Source organism: Drosophila erecta, unplaced genomic scaffold, assembly GCF_003286155.1.
Source record: "Drosophila erecta strain 14021-0224.00,06,07 unplaced genomic scaffold, DereRS2 tig00000021-arrow-pilon, whole genome shotgun sequence".
Lineage (NCBI taxonomy): Eukaryota > Metazoa > Arthropoda > Insecta > Diptera > Drosophilidae > Drosophila > Drosophila erecta.
In genome coordinates, this window is record NW_020825198.1 from 2,598,372 (window position 1) to 2,621,297 (window position 22,926).

The window sequence follows — 22,926 nt, forward strand, 5'->3', positions numbered from 1 at the left end:
GTTTCATTTGCAAGAAAAACTAAATTGATCAAAAAAATAACTAATAGTATCCGCTTCCAATGAAATCACATTCGAGAGCATGTTACTCCTTGTCCCACCGCTCTATGGAGCTATAACCCACCTCTCTCGATCGGACAGCGCCTGGTTGAGTTGATCAGTAAAGCTGGATCCTGGCAGTGGGACTTTGCTGCCATTTGGTGCCACTCGCCTTCTGCTTGGATACATCCAACTCTCAGCGGGATCGTTCTCCGCCAGCTTATCGTTGGAGCCCAGGATGGAGTCGTACGAGCTGTTGAGATCACGATTGCTGCTGGTGGCTGGACCCGTTCCAAAGGTGGTCATGCTGCCGCGATGGAAGTCGTTGAGTCCGTTGTCCGCCGGTGAACCCAAAGCGTTCTTGAAAATGCTAGGAATACTGGTGGTCACGGCCTGAGCCTGCTGCTGTTGCTGCTGCTGCTGATGTTGCTGCTTGCTGGGATCCTTGTGCACCTGGGCATACAGCTGATTGATCTGGGCCTCACGTGCCGTCGACTGGTTGGACGAACTGGACGAGGCGGACGAGGTGGAGTTCAACAGAATGGGCGTGGTGGTGCCCAGGTGGCCATTCGAGGGAGTGGCGACCACACTGGCCATTGCTGGCGGATGGTGCTGCAGCAGGTTATTCACGTTGGCCAGCAGATGCGAGTTGCCATTGGAGAGGCTGATGGTTTCATGGGTGACAGGAGGCCCTGCCAGGTTCAACGCCGATCCCTCTCGCTCCTCCTCCTCATCCGTGTCATCCAGCGTGCAATCCGAGCTGCGACTGTTGCTTCGGCTGCGCTTGAGGAGATTCCCATTCGAAAGCTGGCCAAGATCGCCGGCGGCTCCGTTCGATGTGCTACTGTTTCCATTTGCTGAGGGCAACTGGCGGTTGGCTAAACCACCACGGGAGGCTTTTGTTTAAAAACCGATTTCAATTGGCAGGGTGCGAATTTGGTTTGATTTTGGTGTTTTTTGAATTGATTTTGGTTTTTCGAATTTGTTGAAGTTGGGCAAAATGAGGGCGCAGCGTGTAGGCGTGGCAGTCACAAGAACACAACGAGCAAAGAACGTAATGCAAACATGAACAACGATATAAAGAACGAGAACGAGAACGTGAACAGACGGCACACAGAGATCAAATAAAATCGAGAGAAATGGAAAGAAAGAGAATAACAATTAGCACAGAATGACAATGACGGAGCACAACAGAAGAAAGCAGCAAAGGGAAATGCAGAGGAGGAGCTGTGGTCCAATCTTTAGGCCAGGTGCAGCTCAAAGCTCAAAGCACAAAGAACGGAACGCTCACTTAAAACAGGATTATCATGGTTCTAAATTTGAGTATTGAACAAACACCGTGAAATAACGAAACTCATTTGGTTTAAAAGCTAAAACAGAATATCCCTAGCGACAGTGCATTTGTGATATTCAAAGCATATAAATATTCGTTAAAAACCATGACATTCTTGTAGTTAATGAGTAAAAGGTGCTTGGGTAAGAAATTGCCTAATGCTGACGACTCACCCAGATCGATTTTGGTCTTGTTAACCGAGTTATCCAGCAGCTCGTGCTGCGGCACTGCCGCATCCAGTTCGTCCTTGACCGGAACCTTACGCTCCACAGTGGCCGTCTTCACGCCATCGCCGTCGGGTGAGAGATCAGATATCTCCGTATCCGACAGTTCCGTCTCGAGCTTGTGGAAGAGCGGTTTTGGCGGAGTCTTACGCATCATCTGGGGGGTCAGCTTCAGAGTGGCACTGTCGTAGGGCAGGCCCACAGGGAAGCCAGCCTTGCGCTGCGTCTCCTGCAGCTCGTGCTCCAGATTGATCACCCGATCCTTCAGCTTCTTCACCAGCGCATTGTACTCGGTGTCCTTCTCCTGGAGCAGCTGCTGGTAGAACTCCTCGCGATGGCACATGTCCAGCTCCCGCTGCTGGTACTCCCTGACCAGCCGCTTGGCCTTGTTGTACTTCTTGTCCAGCGCCATGTACTGACCCTGCGACTGCTGCAGCATGTTCTGCAGGTTGGCCGCCTCCTTCCGGATGTTGCCCAGCTCCCGTTCGCTTTGCCGGAGTCGCTCGCTAAGCAGCTCGTTCTCATTTCCCGTCGTCTCGAGCTTGACCAGCTGGGAATGGGTGAAAATTTATTAGTATGCCATACTTTTCTATCTTAAATGGTTGTGCAACTGATGGATGAGATGATGTTGAGAAAATAATAACTAAAATAACAGAAAACAAACCTTTCGTTTAAGATTTTGAATAATCTCCTCTTTAACCAGACAACCCATTTCGCTCTGGGAAAATAAAAGCAAATAATAAGTGAAAAATTATAAATGCTATTAGACGCTATTAATAACTAAATACAAAGGATTAACTCATTCTCAGAACCTTAAACTTCTCAACAAGAAAGTCAACGTAAGAAAACAAAATAGTTATCAAAGTGTTTTAAAAATGTGCTCTACAATTTTTTGAGTATCTAAAATTTTGTTTCCAATGGTATTTTCAAATCCAATTACCGCTTTGTGCTGCATTTCAATATCCACACAATTTTGAAATTCAGCAAAAGGAGAGAGAAGAGAACACACAAACACACAAGTTAAGCACGGCTGTAAGAGACATCCTTTCCGGGATTGGCGGTCCTAGAACGCCGTAGAATCCTTACCTCCTGTAGCAGCCGCTTCAGCGACTCTACCTCCTGCGAATGGGTGGCCTCCACCTCCATCGGATGTTCCACTTGGACGGGACTCGAGGGTCCCTCGCAGACACTCGAATTGGCCGAAACCGGCTGAGTGGAGTCCTCGGAGTAGTCGAGGGTGCGGCGCAGGTACTCCTCTTGTTGGCTGAAATAACTTTAGTTCAATTAATATTTGTGGACCAGCCATATCCCTAACTAACTAACCGCTTCAAGCGCTCTTCTTTCTCGCGATCTGCCTGCAAACTCAGTCGTATGAGCTGGGCTACCTCAGAGTTTTCAGGATCGCGCTCGCGTCCGATTTGGAATTTGACTAGACCGGAAGTATTGCGCAGAACTGATGCTGCATATGCCTGTGTAACGCCCACGAGACTCTTGCCGTCCACCTCTATAATCTGATCGTTGACCTGGGGATGCATAGAAAATCGGTTACTTCTGTACAAAGTTAATGGTTAGACCAACGCCCACCTGAATGCGGCCGTCTCTGGCTGCTGCCCCGTTATCGGTAATGGTTTTCACAAAGATTCCTAGTTTCTCCAAGCCTGCATCGGCGCCAACGCCCATGCCAATTATACTGAGACCCAGACCCTCAGGACCCTTCATCAATTCCACGGGGAAGACGTGCATCTTCTCCACGCGCTTTTCGAGCTCGTATTCCGCCGAAGCGGCCACCGGATCAACATCTTCATTCCGGCGATCGTAGTCGTTTACGGAGAAAGTTGAGTAGACGTGGATGGGTCCGGAACTGAAGCGAACCTTGGGATTCTTGCGTACAGTGATGGGCGGATAAGAGCAGTCGTCGTCGTCAAAGTCTAAGAGACCTATTCGATTTTAGAAAATCGTAATGAGTAATTGAAGGCTTCACAGACAGGAATGCAGAACTCACCAGGCACTTCCATCCAGAAGTTGCCATCTTCGAAGTAGTGGACTCCTGCCTCTACGAGAACCTCCTTGCTCCTTACTGGCGGATATTCTGGGATGTAGTACTGACTGTCGTCGAGTTCGGTAACCCCAGTGCTCAGAACCGTAGAGTTGGTGGCCTGTTCGGCATCTGCCAGGGAGTAGGTGGAATTGTGCTTGCTGGAGATGATGCTGTCGTCGATGGTCGTGGTCTGATTGAGTGTGGCGTCCGATTGCGTGGACTCCACCGAAACTATCGACTCGTGCAGCGATTCCCCACCAGTCACATACGTTTGATTCAGATCGGAATGTTTCTCTTGCAGATCGTAGCCGTTTTCCAGCTCTTCACGCTGACCTAGTGCTCTGGACGAAGTGGCGGAGGTGATAAGCAAATTCTCTAGGCTGCGCTTGGGTGCCTAGAAGGAGACAATTGTGATATTATACATTTCTAGAGCATTCCTCAAATAAGAGCTACGAGCTACCTCTAGGACATCCCTTAACCACTCGGGCTCGTCGTCGTCGTGGCGAGTGGTGGCTGTGGTGGCCGTCGAGGGAGTGGTGGTGGTGGTCTCTGTCTCTGTGCTGTCGGCCTTGACGAAGGTGGCATTCAGAGCTGTGGAGGCATGGCCATAGCCCACAATGTCCACGGCTTCAACGTCATCGGAATCGCCGTCAGCGTCACCGCCGTTGGCATCGAAATCGGCCCTGGCGTGGTCCTGCTCGTCGTCCTCCTGGAACTCCTCCTCCTCCTCGTCCTCGTCCTCCTCGACAATCGCTGGGACAGCTGCGATTTGAATGTCCTGCTCCCCGTTGGCAGCGCTGGCAGCAACTGCCGCTTGCCCGGGCAAATCCTCGATGAGATTCTTGATGCTGGTCGGCGATGTTGCTGTGGCAACAACGGTAGCAACTGCCACGCCCACGCTGGGGGCGGCGTTGAGTATTTGCTCGACTTCCTTGGCCTGTTCGTCCGACAGCAGCGACTGTTGTCTGTTTGGGATCAGAGCAAGACAAAAACCAAGAGATTTAGCAACGTTCCTCTGGAGATCAAGATGAATTTAAGGCGACGAGTATACAGGAAACAGGACCAACCTGATTTTGTTTTCCAAAATGCTACGCAGACAGGACACAGGATACAGGATACAGAACAGGACACAAGCACAACAATAACAGGCAATTTACGATAAATAAATGAAAGTAAACAAAGTGAGAAATGCAAAATTATGAAATATTTATGGAAACATGGAAATCATTTTAAATAATACAAATAAATGCATACTATTACGTGCGGCGCTTAAAGATTTATAAACGTTGCGAACGCAACGAGCATGTAAATAAAATTAAAGTGCATATAATAACAGTAATTAAGTGGAGAACACAACGGTCGACAAGTGTGTGCAATTAAAATGTAATGCACTTTTAATTCACACCATCAGCGGATGGGTTCCCAGTAGGGCTACCACTTCCATTCTCCGCATCCGATACCAATTTGTCACCTCAAATTGCTTTCAATTTGATGTGAGCAAGCTAAAGCTTAGTAGCAAGTTCAACAGACGGCTAACAGCTTGGTAACATAGTGCGCGAATTCTTGAGCACCGTCTATTGCATGGATGGGTCCATCGATTTTTGTTCAGTTCTTAGCCGGTAATTCCCTGTCATTTCACCTTAAATTAATACCCACAAGCCCTTTAATTGCACGTAATAACATAGTCAACTTGAGGACTGAGAAAAAATGCAGTCAGCGCCGCAAAGTACGCAATGCCAAATTAAACATGCACGCTTACACGAGCACGTAGCCCCAGGCGAGTTGGGTGGAAAATCGGGTGAAAAGTTATGTCGCATACGCCGTGTTGCACACGCAATGGCACCTGAAGTGAGGAAAACTGGTAGCACAGGTGGAACAGGCAGACAGTTGTCAGCTCAGCTCAGTTCAGTTCAGTTAGCTGGGTGCATTTAACGTTTAAGTGTTTGTCACTCTCACTTGTGCGTGACGTCACGTGTAAGGTGGATATCTACCCATCGCAGTGTTTGTTAATTACTGCCAACAATTGCCAGCGACAACGAGGACGAGCCCGCACACAGGGAGAAATTAAAGTGGAAATAATAATCTCCTCATTCGTTTTTGTTCAGAGGAATACATGATACATTCAATAAAGGAGTTGTAAAGTATACATATAAGAAAGTGTTTAGCTGACGATACAGATATAAATCTATAAAAATAAAATCTATTCCTGCAAGCTTGAAAAGAGTTTTCTTCCGTGCATTCAGAACACGGCTAATCATTGAAACTAACACAGAGAAACACAGAGCCTTAGTAGTTGCAAGTGGTTGATTATGTTGTTGATAATGAGAGCCAAGTGGCAGACAGTGAGGCAACAACAAACAGCGGAGCAAAGGCCCAAAGTGGGTACTTTCCCGCTTTTCCACTTTTCCATTTTCCCCCCAGGTGCTGCCACACACCACACAGATAGCACCATGCATTTAAATGAGTTTTCCAGCAAAGTTGTAGTGCATTTATATAGCTGCCATTGCAATTGGCATTTTCACACGCAGCCCAGCAAACTGTAATTAGCTTGGCTTCCAAAAACATATTGCAAATGGCCTAAAATTCAACGATATTGCCAACAGTTGACGGTGGTTTCGCTGGGTCCATTGAAAAACAATTCCGATGATTCGATACCCCAATGCAATCCAATAAAATGCTATAAAACAATTAGCCAGCGATTTGCAAACAAAATCTGTATATTTCCCTCTATTTCGTGACCACTTGAACAAAACTCACAATCAACAAAAACAATTGAAATGGCCCAAACACAAAACTGCAAACTTATTCCAGCGGCTAACTAAGCGGCTTACGGGAGGAGTTGGCCAGTGGAGGTGGATGGATTTAGTTCGAGGTAAGCCACCGCCCGCCCTTCCCAAATGATCCCCTTCAGCCAGGCAAAACGAAAAAGAATTAGCATAAAGTTATGGCTTTTTAATTAAAATAAAAATAACACGCTGCCGGTTTTAATTGCTGGGGAATGTGGGACAAACCGATTCCTTTCTCAACCACACCTCTACCTCTGCAGGTTGCCTAAAGCGAACGCAGTTGCATGCATAACGAAATATTACGCATACGCCGCGTGCGACGAGCGAAACAACGATGACAAAGTTTCATCGTCGGCGGCAGCGGGAAAATAATTACGAGCGGAAAAGTGTGGGAATTTTAAGGACTTTTAATGTTGTATGGATGCATTCCAAATATTCCACTGTCCGAACGAACGCGTTATAATAAAATAATATGAAAATTGTAATATTTGTTTACGTTTGCCCAGCATTCTTGCTTCGATTTTGATGATACACTATTATTCAGTTTTGGTACGAATGAGTTAGCCACAAAACCACTCCGTTTGCCCATGGTACTTGCGGCGAAAATAAAATGCGAAAGACAAATGCAATTATGCGACGCTTGGAATTCTCCGTTTGTGCCGAGCAAACAAAGGCGAAAAAGACGGAAAAGGCGGAAAAGCCGGAAAAACGCAGAAGGGCAGAGTGTGCGCTCCAACACTTTTCCTTTCCTATTTATTGGAGCACAAGTTGATTAGGAAAAAGCAACAGACATATGGAAAGCGCCATTAAAAGGCGTTTGCACAGAGAGCCACAAACAAGGTCAGTCTGCTCATTGTTTCCTCAAACATTTATAATTAATTCAAATAGGAACGGCCAGCGGGAAGCCGCAATGCAAAAGCCTTGCCCCACAAACTGCGAGCGGCTTAAACTCACTCAAGAGCGGGCTTTCCCTGTGGAAAACGCTGTGGAAACGCTCTCGCTCTCCGAGTGAGTTTTCCATGTGCTGCTCCCGGCTGTGGCCCTGGCCCACAATGACGTCATGTGTCTGACTGGGTTAGCCCTCCATTGTTGTGATAAATTTAACAGAATTTATGTTTAGTCATTCGTGAGTTTTACAGCGAGCATTTTCGTTTATTAATAGCAGTTGGCTCGCATTGTCAGGCGGTGGACTAGACTCCATCCTGCATTCGTCCAGTTTGCCAGCACTTTTCAAAGTCACTTGTCTTTGGCGGAGCGAAGGGAGTGGAGAGGGGAACACAGAGTAAGTTGTTGGCCTGGCTGAACCCGCACTCGGCAAAAACCAAGTCAAGGTGAACTATGACGAGGATATAATGCGACGATGTGCGTGCTCAAGGGGAGATATATATCCCAAATTGGCTGGTGTTTGTAATGGGTGTGGTTATCAAATTGGCTGCTCTTTAAGTCGTATCATAGTGGCTATGAAATATGTCATCACAATAGCAAACAAGCTGTTAAGACTTACGAATATAATCGAATACTTTAGAGAGAGAAAAAATAACGTTATTGCGCACATGCAAAGGAAAAAGCTCTACGGTTGACTTTTCAATTGTTTGGTGCCATTATCGTTTCGGATTTATCTGCATAAATTGGGCCAACACATCAGAGGTTAACCCGTTTAGCTCTCAATCACACACAATATCAATTTGAATGCACAGAGGCGGGCCAAAGCGAATCACATTCGCCAGGGAAACTATGAAAATTGAAAAACCCCATTTTATCATGGCGAACACGTACGGAAGAGCACAAATTCCACAGCAGCTACAGAACTCCGGCACAGAAACAACAATCAGACGGGAACAATATTTACTGCGTGCGCACCAAAGTATGCAGCAAGAAAAATCACAAACGCAGGATGATAACAGGACGACAAAGGACACCAGGGAGGAGCTGGAGTGGGAGGAGCAGCAGTGGCAGGAGGAGCAGCGGAGGAGGAGCAGCGAGCACGACGACAATGTTGAAAATGACAACTTGGCAACAATTATATTCCAGGACGAGTGTGGGCGGCTGTGTGTTGGCCCGCATATGAACAAGAAAATGGAAACAACAATGTCAACAGTATCAACATGGCGTATGAGCAACGTTCAATTGCAAACCCATTCGATTCGAGTGGCAACAATGCGATAAACTGTTCCAGCAGCCAGCAACAACGTTTTGCATTTGCCCATTCATCGGTAGATTGTGCAGGAAATTGAGGTAATTAAACGCTCGAAGGATCTACGGGAAAATGAAAAACGTTGCTTCCTTTAATCAGCTCGAAGCGAAAGTTACCTGCCTACATTTTTCCCCCTTTTTTCTATAGCAGGGCGCGGTGTGCCAGATGCCAACAACTTAAGTGCTCTGCATACACAAATATGAATATAAAAACAGTTTTAAATATAATTTGGGCACAACTCGCCCGCCCACTCAAAGGATACAAAATTCCATAACTTGCTACTAAAATGCAAACTTTTGCAGAAACTTTGCCCGAGCAAAGTGAATGCATTCCCACTTGCAGGCAATCAACGTGGCAAATAAAAACACCCGGGCTCTTCACCTATTTATCTTTATCACCCCGGCATCACCCACCGAATTAGTAGAAACGTCACACATCGCACGCAGCGGCTATAAATTGCAGTATTTGCCTCAAACTGAAACTTATGCGAGCAACTGGGTAAACAGTCAGCAGGACTCTGGGACCCCAGGACTCCAGGACTTCAGGACTCCAGGAACCAAGGACTGCTAGACACCAGGACAACAGTCAGCTGCAGGACAAAACAAAGTGCTAAAGGTGCGTCCCACCCATAAAGTCGCCTCTGAAGAGCTGCTTTCACATCGGTTGGGGGCAGCATTAGTGGACCGGCGTTGAAGGAATCGCTGGAGGCGACTAATGGAGGTACAGGAACAATCGCGGAGTCACAAGTCGCTGGGAAAAGCCCCTCGGGCCATTCACAATGATTTGCAGGCCTTTGAAGGCCGGACCTTTCAGGGAACTTTCTCTTATTAAAAGGGTAAACGAGTTATTTGCGCATTAACATTGCTTTTCGAAAAAAGGATTAACTCTTCTTACGCAAAACTATTTTTAATCGCTACTCCCATTTATTATTATTCTTATTAAGCATTGGGTTATCACACTAATCTCTTCAGATGGTCACCACATTCGTGGTCTTCCCTTCCCTAAACGTAGAGTATCTCAAGAACTATTGAAATAAATACCAACAAATGGGCCAAAGCGTCATTCGTGCTCCATTTCCAAGTTGCCTTCGAAACTTTTGCGTTGCACTTGCAGTACACTTCCGCCCCGCCACCCAGCGCCACCCACTTTGTTGCCATTTTAGGTTACAATTGAGCGGCTGGTGAAGGGGAGGTGAAGGGGAGGGTGGAAATAAAAACACTAAAAATATAAAAAACAAAAGTGGGCAGGACAGGGGCGTGCGATAAGCCAAGCACACAAATAAGATTACAACGCCCCAGCAAAGCAGGAGCAACAATAATAAAAGCGAAAGAAATACTAGCACTAAAAACGCGAAACCGAAAACTTTTTTAAATGCAGTCAAAAGCAAAAGTTCACGCTAACCAAGAGCAAAAAAACAGAAACTAACCGAAATGAAAATAGAAGGCAAAGTTAAAACCGCCGAATACAAAAAATTATTGAGAAAGCGTGAAAGGAGGAAAGTTGCCAGCGAACAGGCAGCGGAAAAATGTTGAGAGCAAAGGGCCAAGTTAACTAGAAAATGGCCAACAGCCAGAGTCATCCAAAAACGGCGCCATGAGAAGTAGCAGTCGCTAAGAAACTTAATCCTCCAATCAGTTTCAGTTCTACATTCCGCGTCTACAAGGACACTTCAAGAAAAAGCACAAAGCCTTTTAAAATCATCTCCATCTTGGCTAAGGTTTTTAGGTTTTTTGGCACTTGCTAGGTGTCGAAAGGAAAATAAAGGTTCCTTTTTTTACACATCTGTGTTTCCAGTACTTCATGGTGCTAAAGTAAGCGTTCTGAGACTATTTTGAACTATAGGATGATTGTTCAGAGTGCAGTTCAAAGTACTCCGCAATTACACAGGCCAATGCCGAAAATGGCCCACAATTGACCAGCAAATTGCCCGAAAATTTGGCCCACTTGCCGCTCAGAAAAAGGATAACTGAGTAGGAGGAGGAGGAGGAGGAGGTGGATGTGAGGAGGAGGCCTGTGTCAAGGACAAACGTTTTGGGGACAGCGAGCTCAGCTGGGCAGGCTGCCAAAAAAAAGAGGGAAGCACAAAAGAGTTGCTCCTGTTGAGCCCCAACATTTGGCCGAAAGATAAATGAGAGTTGGACTTGCAGCTGGGCCCGGTCCTTACTGCTCCTCTGGCCACGACTCTTGGCCAAGGACGACAAGGACATCATCAACACATGGCCGTAACTGCTGTCGCTGCTGCAATTTATGTAAATTGCGGGCTAGTCGAAAGAGCCAGTGCCAGAGAGAGTTGAATGCCAAAAAGGCGAGATCAGGGAGTTAAGCAATTGCCACTTGCGACAACGCTGCGTATGTGCGATTTCCCTGGGCCTCCTTTCTGCTGTCGCCCTTGCCAACTGAGTAGCGCTGCAAATGAATTTCAATTTTGCATTTCGAAAAGCATTCCCAGGGGGCGTGAAGTTTTTCAATTAGTTGACCAACTTGCACTTTTGCCGCTCGCAGGCAAATTGTTTCTTTTTTCCAGCCCGAAATTATGCAATTTAATTCAGTTCATCCAAAAGTTTCATGCGACTGATAAAATCATTTTTCCAGCCCTGAAGTTATGTTAATTGTACAGGCGATAATCATGGGGAGATTGCACTTTTTACAAAGGACTCTCGAAAATATGAGGGTCCCAAAGCAGGGGAGAAATTTCATTTGAAGGGGGAAATTGTGCAGAAAAGTATGCCATAGCAAACTTTTGAGTTTACTGCACTTCTCTTTGGGTGCTTAAATCAATTGGTTACATTTTATTTTCGGTATGTGGAAGTAATGCAATAATGTCATGTCATGTCTGGCTAAAAGTCCCACTTACTGCTTTTTATTTCCACGACAAATCCTTGACTGATCCGATCCCACATTAACTCATTTCCTGCTGCTGTCACTTGAGCGCAAAGTAAGAGGAGACACTCGTACAATTTAACTAAGCACAGAAACCACTGGCACAATGCACTTATAGCCCACTATTCATTTCCCAGACAACCGCACTGGGTGGCACCACCACCCACTATCCCACTACCCCAAAAACCATCCCCCACCCACACCCCCTGTGGCTTAAGTCGCCACCGCAATTTAAATAAGCTTAAAAGCGCAGCGAAGACCAAAGGCAAACTTGACTGTAATGCATTTCCCCGCCCTGCCTCCATTTCCCCGAGATTTTCCCACCAACACCGAAAAAGCCAAGGGAAAAACCCAGAGATTCGGGGAGGGAAGCGGGGGAAAAGCGAGCATATTGAATGCCAAATGAGCGATTAGCACTTGTCGCCCTGTTGATGCCTTTGGCAATGTTGGCCAGGATGTGACGATGATGAAGGAGATGGGATAGAGCGCTGGGATTCCCCGTTTGTTGGTTTTTGTGATTGCGCTCGAATTACACTTAACACAAATTTCATTTGAATAAACTAAATGAAATGCATGGCCAAAGGAGACGGGCTGCATAATCAGCAAAAAACTCATTAAAATGTTTAATCACGAAAATGGGTTGCAAGTGAAGTTGTCAAATGGTGGTCTTTTTAAATTAGTTGTTCTTGGTAAGAAATGCTTCAAAGGTTTGTTGATTTATCATAGTGCTCAACGGAAAATACAAACGTCGTTAGTTTAAGTAGAAAATAATTGGGGCAATGTAATAACAATTTCATAATTAATGGTAAAACTATAACATGCAGTCACTTGGTTAATGTGCAGTATGAAAGGAATAATTTTAATAAAAACCTACGATATTTTTATGCAGATGTGTAGTAAGGGTTTTTAGGGCCTATTTCAATTTGAGTAGCAAAGAGTCACTTTGTGAATAAGCGGTTCAGTTTGTTTTTAATTTAATGTGGTGTGCAGTGATTAGACTAATCGACTCCGAGTGCCAAATTAACCGCAAAAGCCTCATTCCGAATATCCTTGAAACACACGAGGATGTCAAACCACAAAAGCGTCCTGTGGGCCAACAAACCAAAGGCAGGAGTGCCAGGCCCAATTGCCATTAATGCATACGAAGGGAAAACTGCAGGAACTGGCCAATAGAGAATCGAAAATCGAGTTGGAGAAATGCGTAAGTGGGCATCGCTCTGTTGAGCTGTAAGTACGCCTATTGACGGACCGAACTCGGAAAAGTGAAAACGGAAAACTGGCCACTAACGAGACTTACGACGCATGTGTGCGACTCTTCGACACGACAGACGTCTAATTAAAAGCCAACAAGGCACTGATAATGGCAGTCACAACCGGATATATCCTCGCAATGGGATCCGTTCATCATCATCATCATTATCATCAGTAGCAGCAGCAGCAGCAATGGCAGCAGCAGGGCGGCAAAATGTCATCAGCAGGCGGAAAATTGCCAACGATGGCGAACATTAAATATTGATAATAATATTTTTCACCTACCAAAGGCGCCCGCACTGTTGACACTTCAGCTCCTCCAGCTGCAGTTCCACTGGCAAGTCGGGACTTAAAGTTTAATTAAAACTTATTTCCGGCGCTCCAGCACGAAAATGTTAATTAAAACGATGTTCAGCAAGAGATTGCCTCACATTTCGTCCGTTTTTCCGCCTTTGCCACTTTATTTTTGCCAGCCAAAACGGATTTCGTTTCGCGCGCCGAATTTCCCGTTTTTCGCTTTCCGTACTGCGTTTTCCTATTCTTATTTTGGCAGCGTTACGATTTTCCAGCCATGCGACAGGATGAACGAGCGGCGGGCATGTGATTCCATTCGATTCGAGTGGCTCCGCAAATGCAGGACAAAACTGCACAGGACACGCAGGAGCGGAAAATGAGTGAAAAGTGCAGGCGAGCGGCGTCGACGAAAGCGAGAGAAAACCGAGTGGAAAAGCGTCGGGAAACCCTCTCGTTCGTTTCCACTCCAAGTCGAGCTCATTCACACTCCACTCGACTCGGCGCACGGAAAGCGTTCATAAATAAAGGGCCAAAAAACGGTCGACTAATTGACGTATGCAGCGCAGCACACACATTTGCCAAAGAAACTACGGTTAAGTGTAATTTTTTCCGCGGCTAAAACGAAATTGCTTATTTGCGTGCGAAACGTGAAAATTCCAGGACGAGGTGGCAAGGATACGTAATTCCTCTTCCTCGTAATAGCTCATAATAAATTGCCCCGAAACAAAAGCGCCGAAGTCTAAAGAACGAAAACGCAAATAAGCACAAAAACTATAACGATTGAATGGGGAACAACTGGCTGGGGAATCGTTTGAAAATTGCATTTTAATATGTGCAATAGCGTCGGGGATGGAGGTTAGAGGTTGGAGGAGTGTTGGGGCTCAGGTTCCCCGCCTGTAGACAATAAATCAATGGCAAGTCAATTCGGGGAGCAGCCACGAATCGTGCGAATCGCAGAAAGCCAGGCCAAGAATAAATGGCTGCGAAAATCTAGATATACACAGAGCTTTAACAGTCCAGTTTGAACTCGAGCGTTTTGGGTTCACCTGCAAGGAACTCGCAGTTGGGGTAAAACACTATACTTATTATACTTATTCAATGGTAAATATTTATTGGCACCTCAACATCGAAAGTTCCAAGTTCCAAATGGTTTGTGGCCACCTGCTTGGAAGACCAGGAGCAGTGCACTGGATCAGAGTTGGAAATGCTTAAACCAGTTTGACAGTTTAAAGTGGCGCCAGCTTAGGCCATCAGCTCAGCTGTACTGCGAACTGCAACTGCAACTGCAACTTTAACTCCGCCGGAGTCAACACTTCCGGGCGGAACAGACTCCGGATGACGGCGAGTGCATCAGCAGTTGACAAGCGCCAGATTAGCTTACAATTACAACAAAGCCGGCGCTGAAAGGTGACTAAGCTGATGATGAATAGTAACCTGGCAAAAGGGGGTCCACAAAATCCGGGCACAGAGATTGTGGGTGGTGCAAAGTAAATATTTGCTCCATATGTGAGCGAGTGAATAAAGTTCAAGCAGGGCCAAGAAAATGCAGGGAAACTGCCAAGCGCCTGCTATGGAATACCAGTGTTTCTGGATTAATTATTGGCTAGAAGGAATACATAAAATACATAAAATGCTAATGAGATGCTTACTTAAAATCAACAGAATGGGTAAAGGCAAATGTTGGTGTTTTATTTGCTACTTATGCTGATTAACTATGAATTGCCAAGCTTCCAATGATGAATATTGGCAGAAATTGTCAGAATATTAAGAAAATGCTTCGACTACATAAATAGGTAAAACATAAATGTAAGATATGTAGAAATCAAGTTACACTAAAGGCTAAAGTATAAGAAAAAGATTATGAATTGATAGAGACATCAAACAAATTAAAAGAATAACATGCTAGACATACTGGATACATAAGTTAAGCATTACGATACATAACAGAAACAAGGCACATGCCTAAATTACAGATTATAAACTGTAGCAATTAAACTTCACACGAGGTGCACTTACCTAGAGCTCAACAATCTTTCGGCCTCGGCGGCGGTCATGTCATCCGGCAGGCTATCCACGCGCGGAATCGCCGCAGCTGGAGGAGCAGCTTGGATCGGAGGAGCAGTGGCCACACTGTGGTTCACATGAACCTTGATCACCTCGTCCACGACATCGTCGATTAGTTCCACGTCCAGTATATCGCCGTCCTTTAAGTGATTGATGATGTCCTCCTCATCCTCGCCAGCGCTGGTATCGGCATACTCCAAATCCTGAAGCTCCAGGGAGCCTTGAGCTGGAGCTCGTCGTTCGGGAAGAACAGGAGCCTCTTCCTCATCGTCGTCCTGCTGGAGTTCCAGCACCTCCACATACTCCACGGCCAGGTGCTCGTCCTCCTCCACGAGATCTAGTTCCTCCTCCTCGTGCGCATCGATAGAGGCGATGGGGGCAATGCCCTTCACCATGGCTGAACGGGCGGGCGAACAGGGAGGCGTGGACTTGGCACTGCCTCCACCTCCACCACCCACACCCTGATCCTGATTGCTGCTGTTGCGCCGCCTTATGGGTGAAACCACTCCCACGGGTGGGGAATTATACGACCCACGATGCAGGGGGGATCCCTCAACGCTGGAAGAAGTGGGCGACTGGAGGAGAACCCCTCTTGCAGGTGCCACTGGCTGGGATTCCTGCATGTCCGGCTTGATAATGGCATAAACCGTGCTCGATTCCTGGCCAAAACCATTGGCGCCGTGGAACTTGCGCTGCATATCGGTCACCTTGGCCGTGTCGTACAGTTCGGCCTCCGATCCGTACACCTCGCGACTTTCGCTGCCATCGGGATTGAGGCGATAGCCCACGTCCACGTAGTTGAGGCTGTGCGGCTGCTCCTCCGTCTGGTCGTAGGCGGGCTGCAGCTTGGCCTTCAGCTCGGGCGCGGACTCATTGAAGCCACCCTCGTCCTGGCTGGTCGTCGATATAATGCTCGGAGGACGCTGGCCAAGACCGGCGGCTGGCATGTTCACCGTGATGCTGCTGCGCTTGTTGGCCACTCGCTGGGGAGATCCGGTGGCGGAGCCCGGAATGAAATGTTGCTGCTGCTGCTGGGAGTTGTTGGCCGATGGCGAAGATTCGTCCACAGATTTGCGACCTGGAAGCACAGAAATTAGCCATTAATATATGCATACAGTATAAAAGCTCCCAGCAATTTAAACTTTAATATATAAAAATAGTATCTTTTATTATGAAACTAATTTGAAAACATGTTATTTGAACAACAAAACAGGTTCATTATGCCAAATCCTCTTTGAGCATTCTAATCAGATCTTTTTGCATACTGAGCAGCATATGAACGCGTTCCGAGTTGGAATTATCACTGCAATGCAGCTCTAAATCGGAACTATCCTGCAAATGTTGCTCGAAAAAGGTGCGATATCTTTTCAGCTCCTCCTCCAAAATGTCCTTGTTGTCCAGATCCGGTTCACCACGCAACTCCTTCCTAATGAGCTCCATCAATTCGATCATACGTCGTCGATCATCTTCGAGAGACTTCTGACTATCTGCATTCCGGAAGGCATTGGGCGTGTTGCTTCTGGGCAGAAATTTAGATGGCGAGGATAGGGATCGACTGGTGGACGATTGGGCGGCAGATATAGAGGAATGGTTGAAACGGAAGTTCGCTTTTTCGTTTCTATAAAGTGAATGCAGTTCGTCATCACTGGTCATGGGCACGGAACGGAGGAGCTGTCGCCTCCTATACAGCTGGGGTTTTGAAATGGATTCAGCAGTCCCGCCGGAGGGACGACAACAGTTCGAGAAGGTATCCCAATACTCAGATGTCGGCTGTGTACCGCTGCAGGCATATGTTGAAGCGCAGGAAACTGCAGAGGATTGCTTCGGGTCACAGAAACGCGGCATTTCAGTCAGGTTAGCGGATTGCTGAGCCGCTGGATTCTCCGAAAAGTCGACCGAAGTCAACTCCGCCGGCGGAGGCTGCTCGAAAACGCCAGTCAGACGCCTTCTGTTCAGGCAAACAATGAAATGACTCATGTACGCGTTGCGCAGGCGCAGATCGTCGAGGGTGTGGCAATGCATGGTGGTCAGTTTGTTGAGCCACAGCCAGGCTGTCCTGAACTCCGGCGAGTTCTCGCAGAACACATCCTCTGGACTCGGCGAGCAGTCCAGCATCAGGACAAAGTCGTTGGAGAGCAGGGAGCTATTTTGGTCGTTCTCATCCGATGTCCTTCGATTCTGATTCCGATGCACCGCAGTGCGGCTTTCCTCGTTCTCCACATGAGTGTAGGATGTGGTAAGGAGCAGGCTGGCATGACTATTACTCTTCCTTCTGTCACTCGCCACTTCCTTTGAATCTGGCATAATTCATTTATGTTATTCAAGCGTGTTTTTAATTTTGTTTTGTTCAAACAATCGAAAAATGTCAAGGCGAGAGAATTCTACTTGGCTCCTTCGATATTTGAATAACTCACACATTCCTTAGCCTTAAAATTTAAATATCTGAGTCACAGGTTCACCGCTAAATGTTGTGACACTTTCAATGAATTGTTTAATTAATTATCCATTTTCCCAATTTATTTATTTATGCACGCATTTGCTGGGCAACACGAATGCCTTAATGGATCAGAGCTCATCGCGACTTTCATACACATATCTTTTGGGACTTTGCAGACTATTTTCGTGTGTGGGTGCCGATGCTAAAGCTGTCAACGGAAGGCATAAATATAGCCGCCTCCAAATACACGAATGTATATGTACATCTCTGAATTGGACCTTTGGGAATCTTTAGTGGCGAGATGGAGCAGACATGCGACATACTTATATATACATTTTCTTTTTTTTTTTTTTTTGTAAAACGTGTAGGCCTTTTCCAATTGACAGTGGAATGTCTTAGAAGTTTTGTAAGCTTGCCAATTATCTTGGGCGCGGATAAATAAAAGTCTCGAGCTATTTTAAATATTTGTATTCAACTATTCTTTTTATGCAAACACGCTCTTCATTTTACTACTGCTAAGTACTAACCTCGACAGGCTTGGCAAAGTTTTCGCAAACTGAGACACATTTTTATACCACTTATCAATGTTTTGAGATACGCATGTTGCGATTACTAAACGGATTGTTAAATTAGGCTAAGAGGCTGGAAACGAAAACGGGTGCTCATATAGTAACCATGATTAAAATAGGGTTTTAGTTTAATTTCATACATTTGAACCGAGTTTGAGAGAATACTTGAATTGAAAACGCATACTAAATTGCACGTGTTTCTTTCACACAGCCTGATATCGTTTGCCAATAAAGAGGCCTTGCCGGAGACATGATAACAAAGCCAGGATTTTGGGTGCTGCCAGTTGACCGACCACAGGAGCCGGAGTTGGCCAACTGGCTGGATCCGGTCAAGTGCACCCTGGCGTATGCTTAATGCCAATTAGACAAGCGTGCGCTTTTAATTAAGAGCAGCATGAATACTTAACGCAAACGGGGGACTGAGGTCAGTTTGGGTGAGGGGGCGGGATGAGCGGGCGCAGCTGGCGAGGGCCAATGCGGCGTATGTGTGATTTCTGTTTCGGTTCAAGTAAATAAACTTGATGAAAATTCAAGCCAAATTCCGAAGGTCGGCCGCTGAGTGGAGGAGGCGTAAACAAACGCAATTGAAATCGATGAAAAATCGAAGGGGAAAATCACACTTTTGTTCGCTCTGCGTGTGCGTTGTATAATGAGATGCGAAAATTAATGAAAAACCGGGCCAAAAATAAATGCTTTGCAAAAAATAGCACGGGAATAAAAACAAAAGCAAACAAAAGACAATTAATGAGAAGTAACAAATGGCAAATCAGAAAAGGGGGTAAACGAAATGGGAAAAAGTTTCCAATAAATCAAGGTTTATAAATAACTTTCCCAGTAATTGAAGCAATGAAAACGAATGAATAGAAAAAATGCAACTACATATATACACATTCATCCAATGCTTTTAATAAATCAAAATAAATAAAAAAATCGATTTCAGTTTGCTAAATCAAAAAAGTGGTTGAAAAAATGTAAGCACTTGCTTTTCACTTTGAGGAACGACCACCAAAACCATGAAAAATTTGCCTAGTAAAATGCAAAAATAATTGTTTGAGGAACCACAACAAAGCAACAGCAAATTAGAGAAGCCAAAAACAGAGCAATGGAAGATTTTGCAAGAGAAGCAAGAAGAAATGTCAAGACAAAAAAACGGAAGTTGCTGTCAAAATGTGCCAAAAACCCACAGATAAGGAGGGGAATCTCCGGCAAGAAAGGCAGCTGCATCGTGTGGGCTGGATGATATAGTAAGTCGGCGTTTGTGTACTTGTTGGGTCAACTTCCAAAAGTCCTGACTATGCAGATGTGCATAATGAAAACACAAACGGGACCAAAACAAAGGAGGGTCTTAAATCTCTGTGGCTCAAAAGAGGGCACAAAGATCTTCTGCATGTCCTGCAAAATAGCTGAGCTAAACTCCTGGAAATTCATTAAAGCAAAAATAAACGGCAATCTGAACGACTGCACAAATATTTCAAATTTTTGTTGAAGATAAATTTCTGTACATGCAAACTAATTTCAAATGTTTTGCTTTTAGGATGGTTTCTTTTATGGCAGGAGGAAATGCTTCAAAATAAATAAATAAAATTATTGTTTAATATGCACTTAGTACTATCTTATTTTGATTTGTCTCCCAGTTTTATTTGACAGATAACTTTTTCAAAATGTACTCAAATAACTATAAGTATACCTTAAGTTAAAAAAACATAGAGTAGGAGAACAAACCCAACTACTTTCCAACCCAAATGCAGCCGCAACTAAGTTAATAACTTAATTCATTTGAAACCGAAATTGATTTTGAATACTTGAGGACATTTCTTAGCCCAAGGAAAATATCTCAATGCAAGTCGAAGCATATATTTTGGCCACATTCCTGTTTCCGTCCAGCAGCAACAGGCAAACGAAAGGAACAAAAACCAACACTGAAATATTTTACAACCTCTGAATGGCGAAAACTGCAAACACATGACAATCGCAAATATTTCTGTTGTGGCATACAGTTTCAAATTTGAAAATAAACTCGGCGAAAGGAGAAAAAGCAGCAGAAGAGTGCGAGAAAAATGTGCAAAAAATATAGAAAAAGTTTAAATGTTCCCTGGTGGCTGTGTTGCCATGCCAAGAAAAACTTCCCAGCCAATGTGAATGAATTTAATGAATATTTTGTTTGTCGCCAAAACAAAATGCAGTTCGCTGAACCATCGGCGAAACAAAGAAAGGCTTCCATAATTTTCGATATCCAGAAGATACTCTACAGCTGGCAGATGTTTGCATCTTTTGCGTACTTTTTGCGCTTTTGTCTGTACATCTGTATTTTCTGGCCGCCATCAATTAACTCGTTTTAAAGCGAAACTGCCGCATATATTAGGGTCACTCGGGCAGTTTGCAATTTAATTTCAGTTCAAATCAATTACGCAATGCGTAAAGTTGCAAGTGAATGAATACCTCAACACTTAGATGTGATTCAAAAAGAGGATCGCCATTCGATAATAGCACTTTCCCGGCACAGTTCAAATTCTCAACTGATCACAACGACGGTGACAAGAAAAAGCCAGACCTCTCCGCACCATTCAAGACAATTCCAGACTCCGAAGGCGAGGATCTGTTATCAGCCAAGGGGGACAAAAAAGCCAAATCTGGCACCTCACGTGCCCCTCGAAAATCGAACAAACCCACAACAATCACGCCCCTAGCTCATGGTTACTATATATTTCAATTTTCTATTTCTTTGCCTCGGGGCAACGTGCGGCATATAATTTGTTTTGATTTGCACGGCTTCGGATTATCTTCTCTGTACTATAGAATATATTGAATTATTTTGTTTTGGGAATTCTTTCGATTACGCGTTTAAAATCTTTTTTCGATTTTATTGCGAAAGTTCTTGCCCGCTTATCAACGCGACATCAACTGAAAAACGACTGCAGAAAATGTTCGCTTTTTCACCATCGCTGCGAAGAAGAGAGCGTGGAAAATGGGCATATAGCCGAGAGATCTGACAGATCGGCGGACCATTCGCTCTCTGCCGTGCGTTTTTTGGGGCCAGACATGTGGCAGCCAAGTTACAGGGTATTCCGAGTGGATCTCGAACACATTCTTCTCGAGGGTCGCCGCTTGTCAAGCTGCCAGATTGCAAAATCCGCAAAATGAAATGTTGGGAAAGGCCAGAAATCCGAGAGAATCAGTCAAGTGTCGAGACAGAATTTTCGACTAGTGATATCTAATAATAAAATTGAATGAAAATAGCTGGGAACGACGTTCAGCTAAAGGAGGCAGAGTTGGAATTTTCCTCTATAACTTTTGGAACCATTAGAAATACCCCTTTTATGGCTGTAATATTCAAAGAAAAAAGTGCTGTAATTCAATTATACTATTCCAAAACTGATACTAAATATTTGTAGGAAATTAACCACAATTTCCTTCAGTGGACTTCAAACAGCGTTTGTGATGATTTCCAAAGAGTTTTCTCTCTTTTGCGAAATGTCGCGTTGATGATTTTTTTTTATGTGAACATATTTCAGCACATTTTCGCAATGGACGTCATCAGTTTGGCGTGAAAAGAAGTAAAGGAAAACTGTGGAAAAACTACAACATAAATGAGAAAAGTGCGAAGATGCTGGGTGGTCAAAGGAGGCACACAAAGAAGAGGAAAAGCGAGGGGAATCGTCTGCAAGTGGCTGTCGAAAAACCCACGCGCCTTTCATTAAGACATTGGATCATTGAACTCTGGTGGTAAGTTTTCTATCTATAAAACTCACTGCATTTATATAACTAGAATTATTTTCAACTATTGAGTTATTGTTTCCATTGTTTTAAGCTAATTATTAAGGCGTTTCTTATATATATTTTAATAAAAACGGAAGTAATATTAAATAACAGTTGTTGCAAGCAGTGCAAGCAGTGTGACACTGGCGCCATCTGTTGTTCGGCAGACGAAGCTGTGGGGTGCAAGCAAACTAAGAGCACGAATATAGCTGCGACTACAACCATATGTATCACTGCCAGGGCTGTAGTGACTCTAGCGAAGACAGAAACCCACTGCTGGCGAATACACCGAGCAAAAGTAGTGAACAGTCAAGGCACTTAAAATTTGGAAATTTGATAAGGTATGATGTGTAATGTAAACTTTTTATACAAGGAACTTTAAAGCAATGACAACATCTTTTATTTGCCGGTATTTGTGCTTTTCTTGTCGGCTTTCTGTAAATAATAAACGCGTACATCGTTTGTTTGAAATTGTGTGTGTTGTCTTCATTGTTTTCGTTTTGTTTGCGTTCGCGGCACACAAACACAAATGCAGCCGAGCCCCCTCTTTTCGCCTGTCTATTCGTAACATATTGTCAATATTTGAGCGGCTTTTAATTTGTGATAAATAAAACCTTCCGTTTGGGATTAACCAATATATATAGATGTATAATGATAAAATATTTGTGCCCATCATGTTTCATTGTGCTGATATAAAGTGGAGCACAAGCAACTTTCGGCGGGCATAATTTACTGACAAACGGAGGTAGACATTGTGCACTAAGAGAAAAATTGTATACTTTGCGATATAGCTCTTTATATAGATTTTTTTGTAACTTTTGTGATTTCATGTTTGGTGCCAAACAATCCACTGTTAAAACAATATGCCTCACTGATTTATCGATAATATTGCGGAAGTTTCATTTCCTTCAAGTTTTTTTAGTGCATAGTTCGGAACTCTTCCCCATCTTCTCGTTGGCGTCGTAGTTGTATGAGTAGTATTTTCCGCGTTATTTATAAACTCTTGAATGTGACAGGCGGACGCAAGCCATTCAAAATGTTCCATGCAGCACAGAAGCCTAGGC

General features: G+C 44.7%; 2 protein-coding genes and 1 long non-coding RNA gene across 7 annotated transcripts in view; 1 reads left to right on the plus strand and 2 right to left on the minus strand.

The window, feature by feature from the left end:
- Positions 1-22,926, minus strand: part of LOC6546240 — a 49,580-nt gene that overhangs the window by 1,392 nt on the left and 25,262 nt on the right. For 2 of the 5 annotated variants that reach the window (XM_015157995.2, XM_015157996.2), the window contains exons 4-13: positions 15,053-16,178; positions 4,699-4,719; positions 4,092-4,596; positions 3,596-4,025; positions 3,178-3,530; positions 2,917-3,116; positions 2,680-2,857; positions 2,258-2,311; positions 1,543-2,143; positions 122-932 (exon numbers count right to left, since the gene is read on the minus strand). In XM_015157995.2, the coding sequence (XP_015013481.2) occupies positions 122-932; positions 1,543-2,143; positions 2,258-2,311; positions 2,680-2,857; positions 2,917-3,116; positions 3,178-3,530; positions 3,596-4,025; positions 4,092-4,596; positions 4,699-4,719; positions 15,053-16,178 (4,279 nt within the window). Of the gene's footprint in view, positions 1-121; positions 933-1,542; positions 2,144-2,257; positions 2,312-2,533; positions 2,543-2,679; positions 2,858-2,916; positions 3,117-3,177; positions 3,531-3,595; positions 4,026-4,091; positions 4,597-4,698; positions 4,720-15,052; positions 16,179-22,926 lie in introns of all 5 variants that reach the window. The other 3 variants (XM_026977817.1, XM_015157991.2, XM_026977818.1) reach the window with 3 other exon arrangements.
- LOC113563947 lies at positions 7,444-8,856 on the plus strand. Its single transcript, XR_003407719.1, has 3 exons — positions 7,444-7,748; positions 8,063-8,652; positions 8,762-8,856. It is a non-coding gene; the product is annotated as an uncharacterized LOC113563947 (long non-coding RNA).
- On the minus strand, positions 16,270-17,435 carry LOC26527091. Its single transcript, XM_015158912.2, has one exon. The coding sequence runs from the start codon at positions 17,402-17,404 to the stop codon at positions 16,319-16,321; it is 1,086 nt and encodes a 361-aa protein (XP_015014398.1). The 5' UTR covers positions 17,405-17,435; the 3' UTR covers positions 16,270-16,318.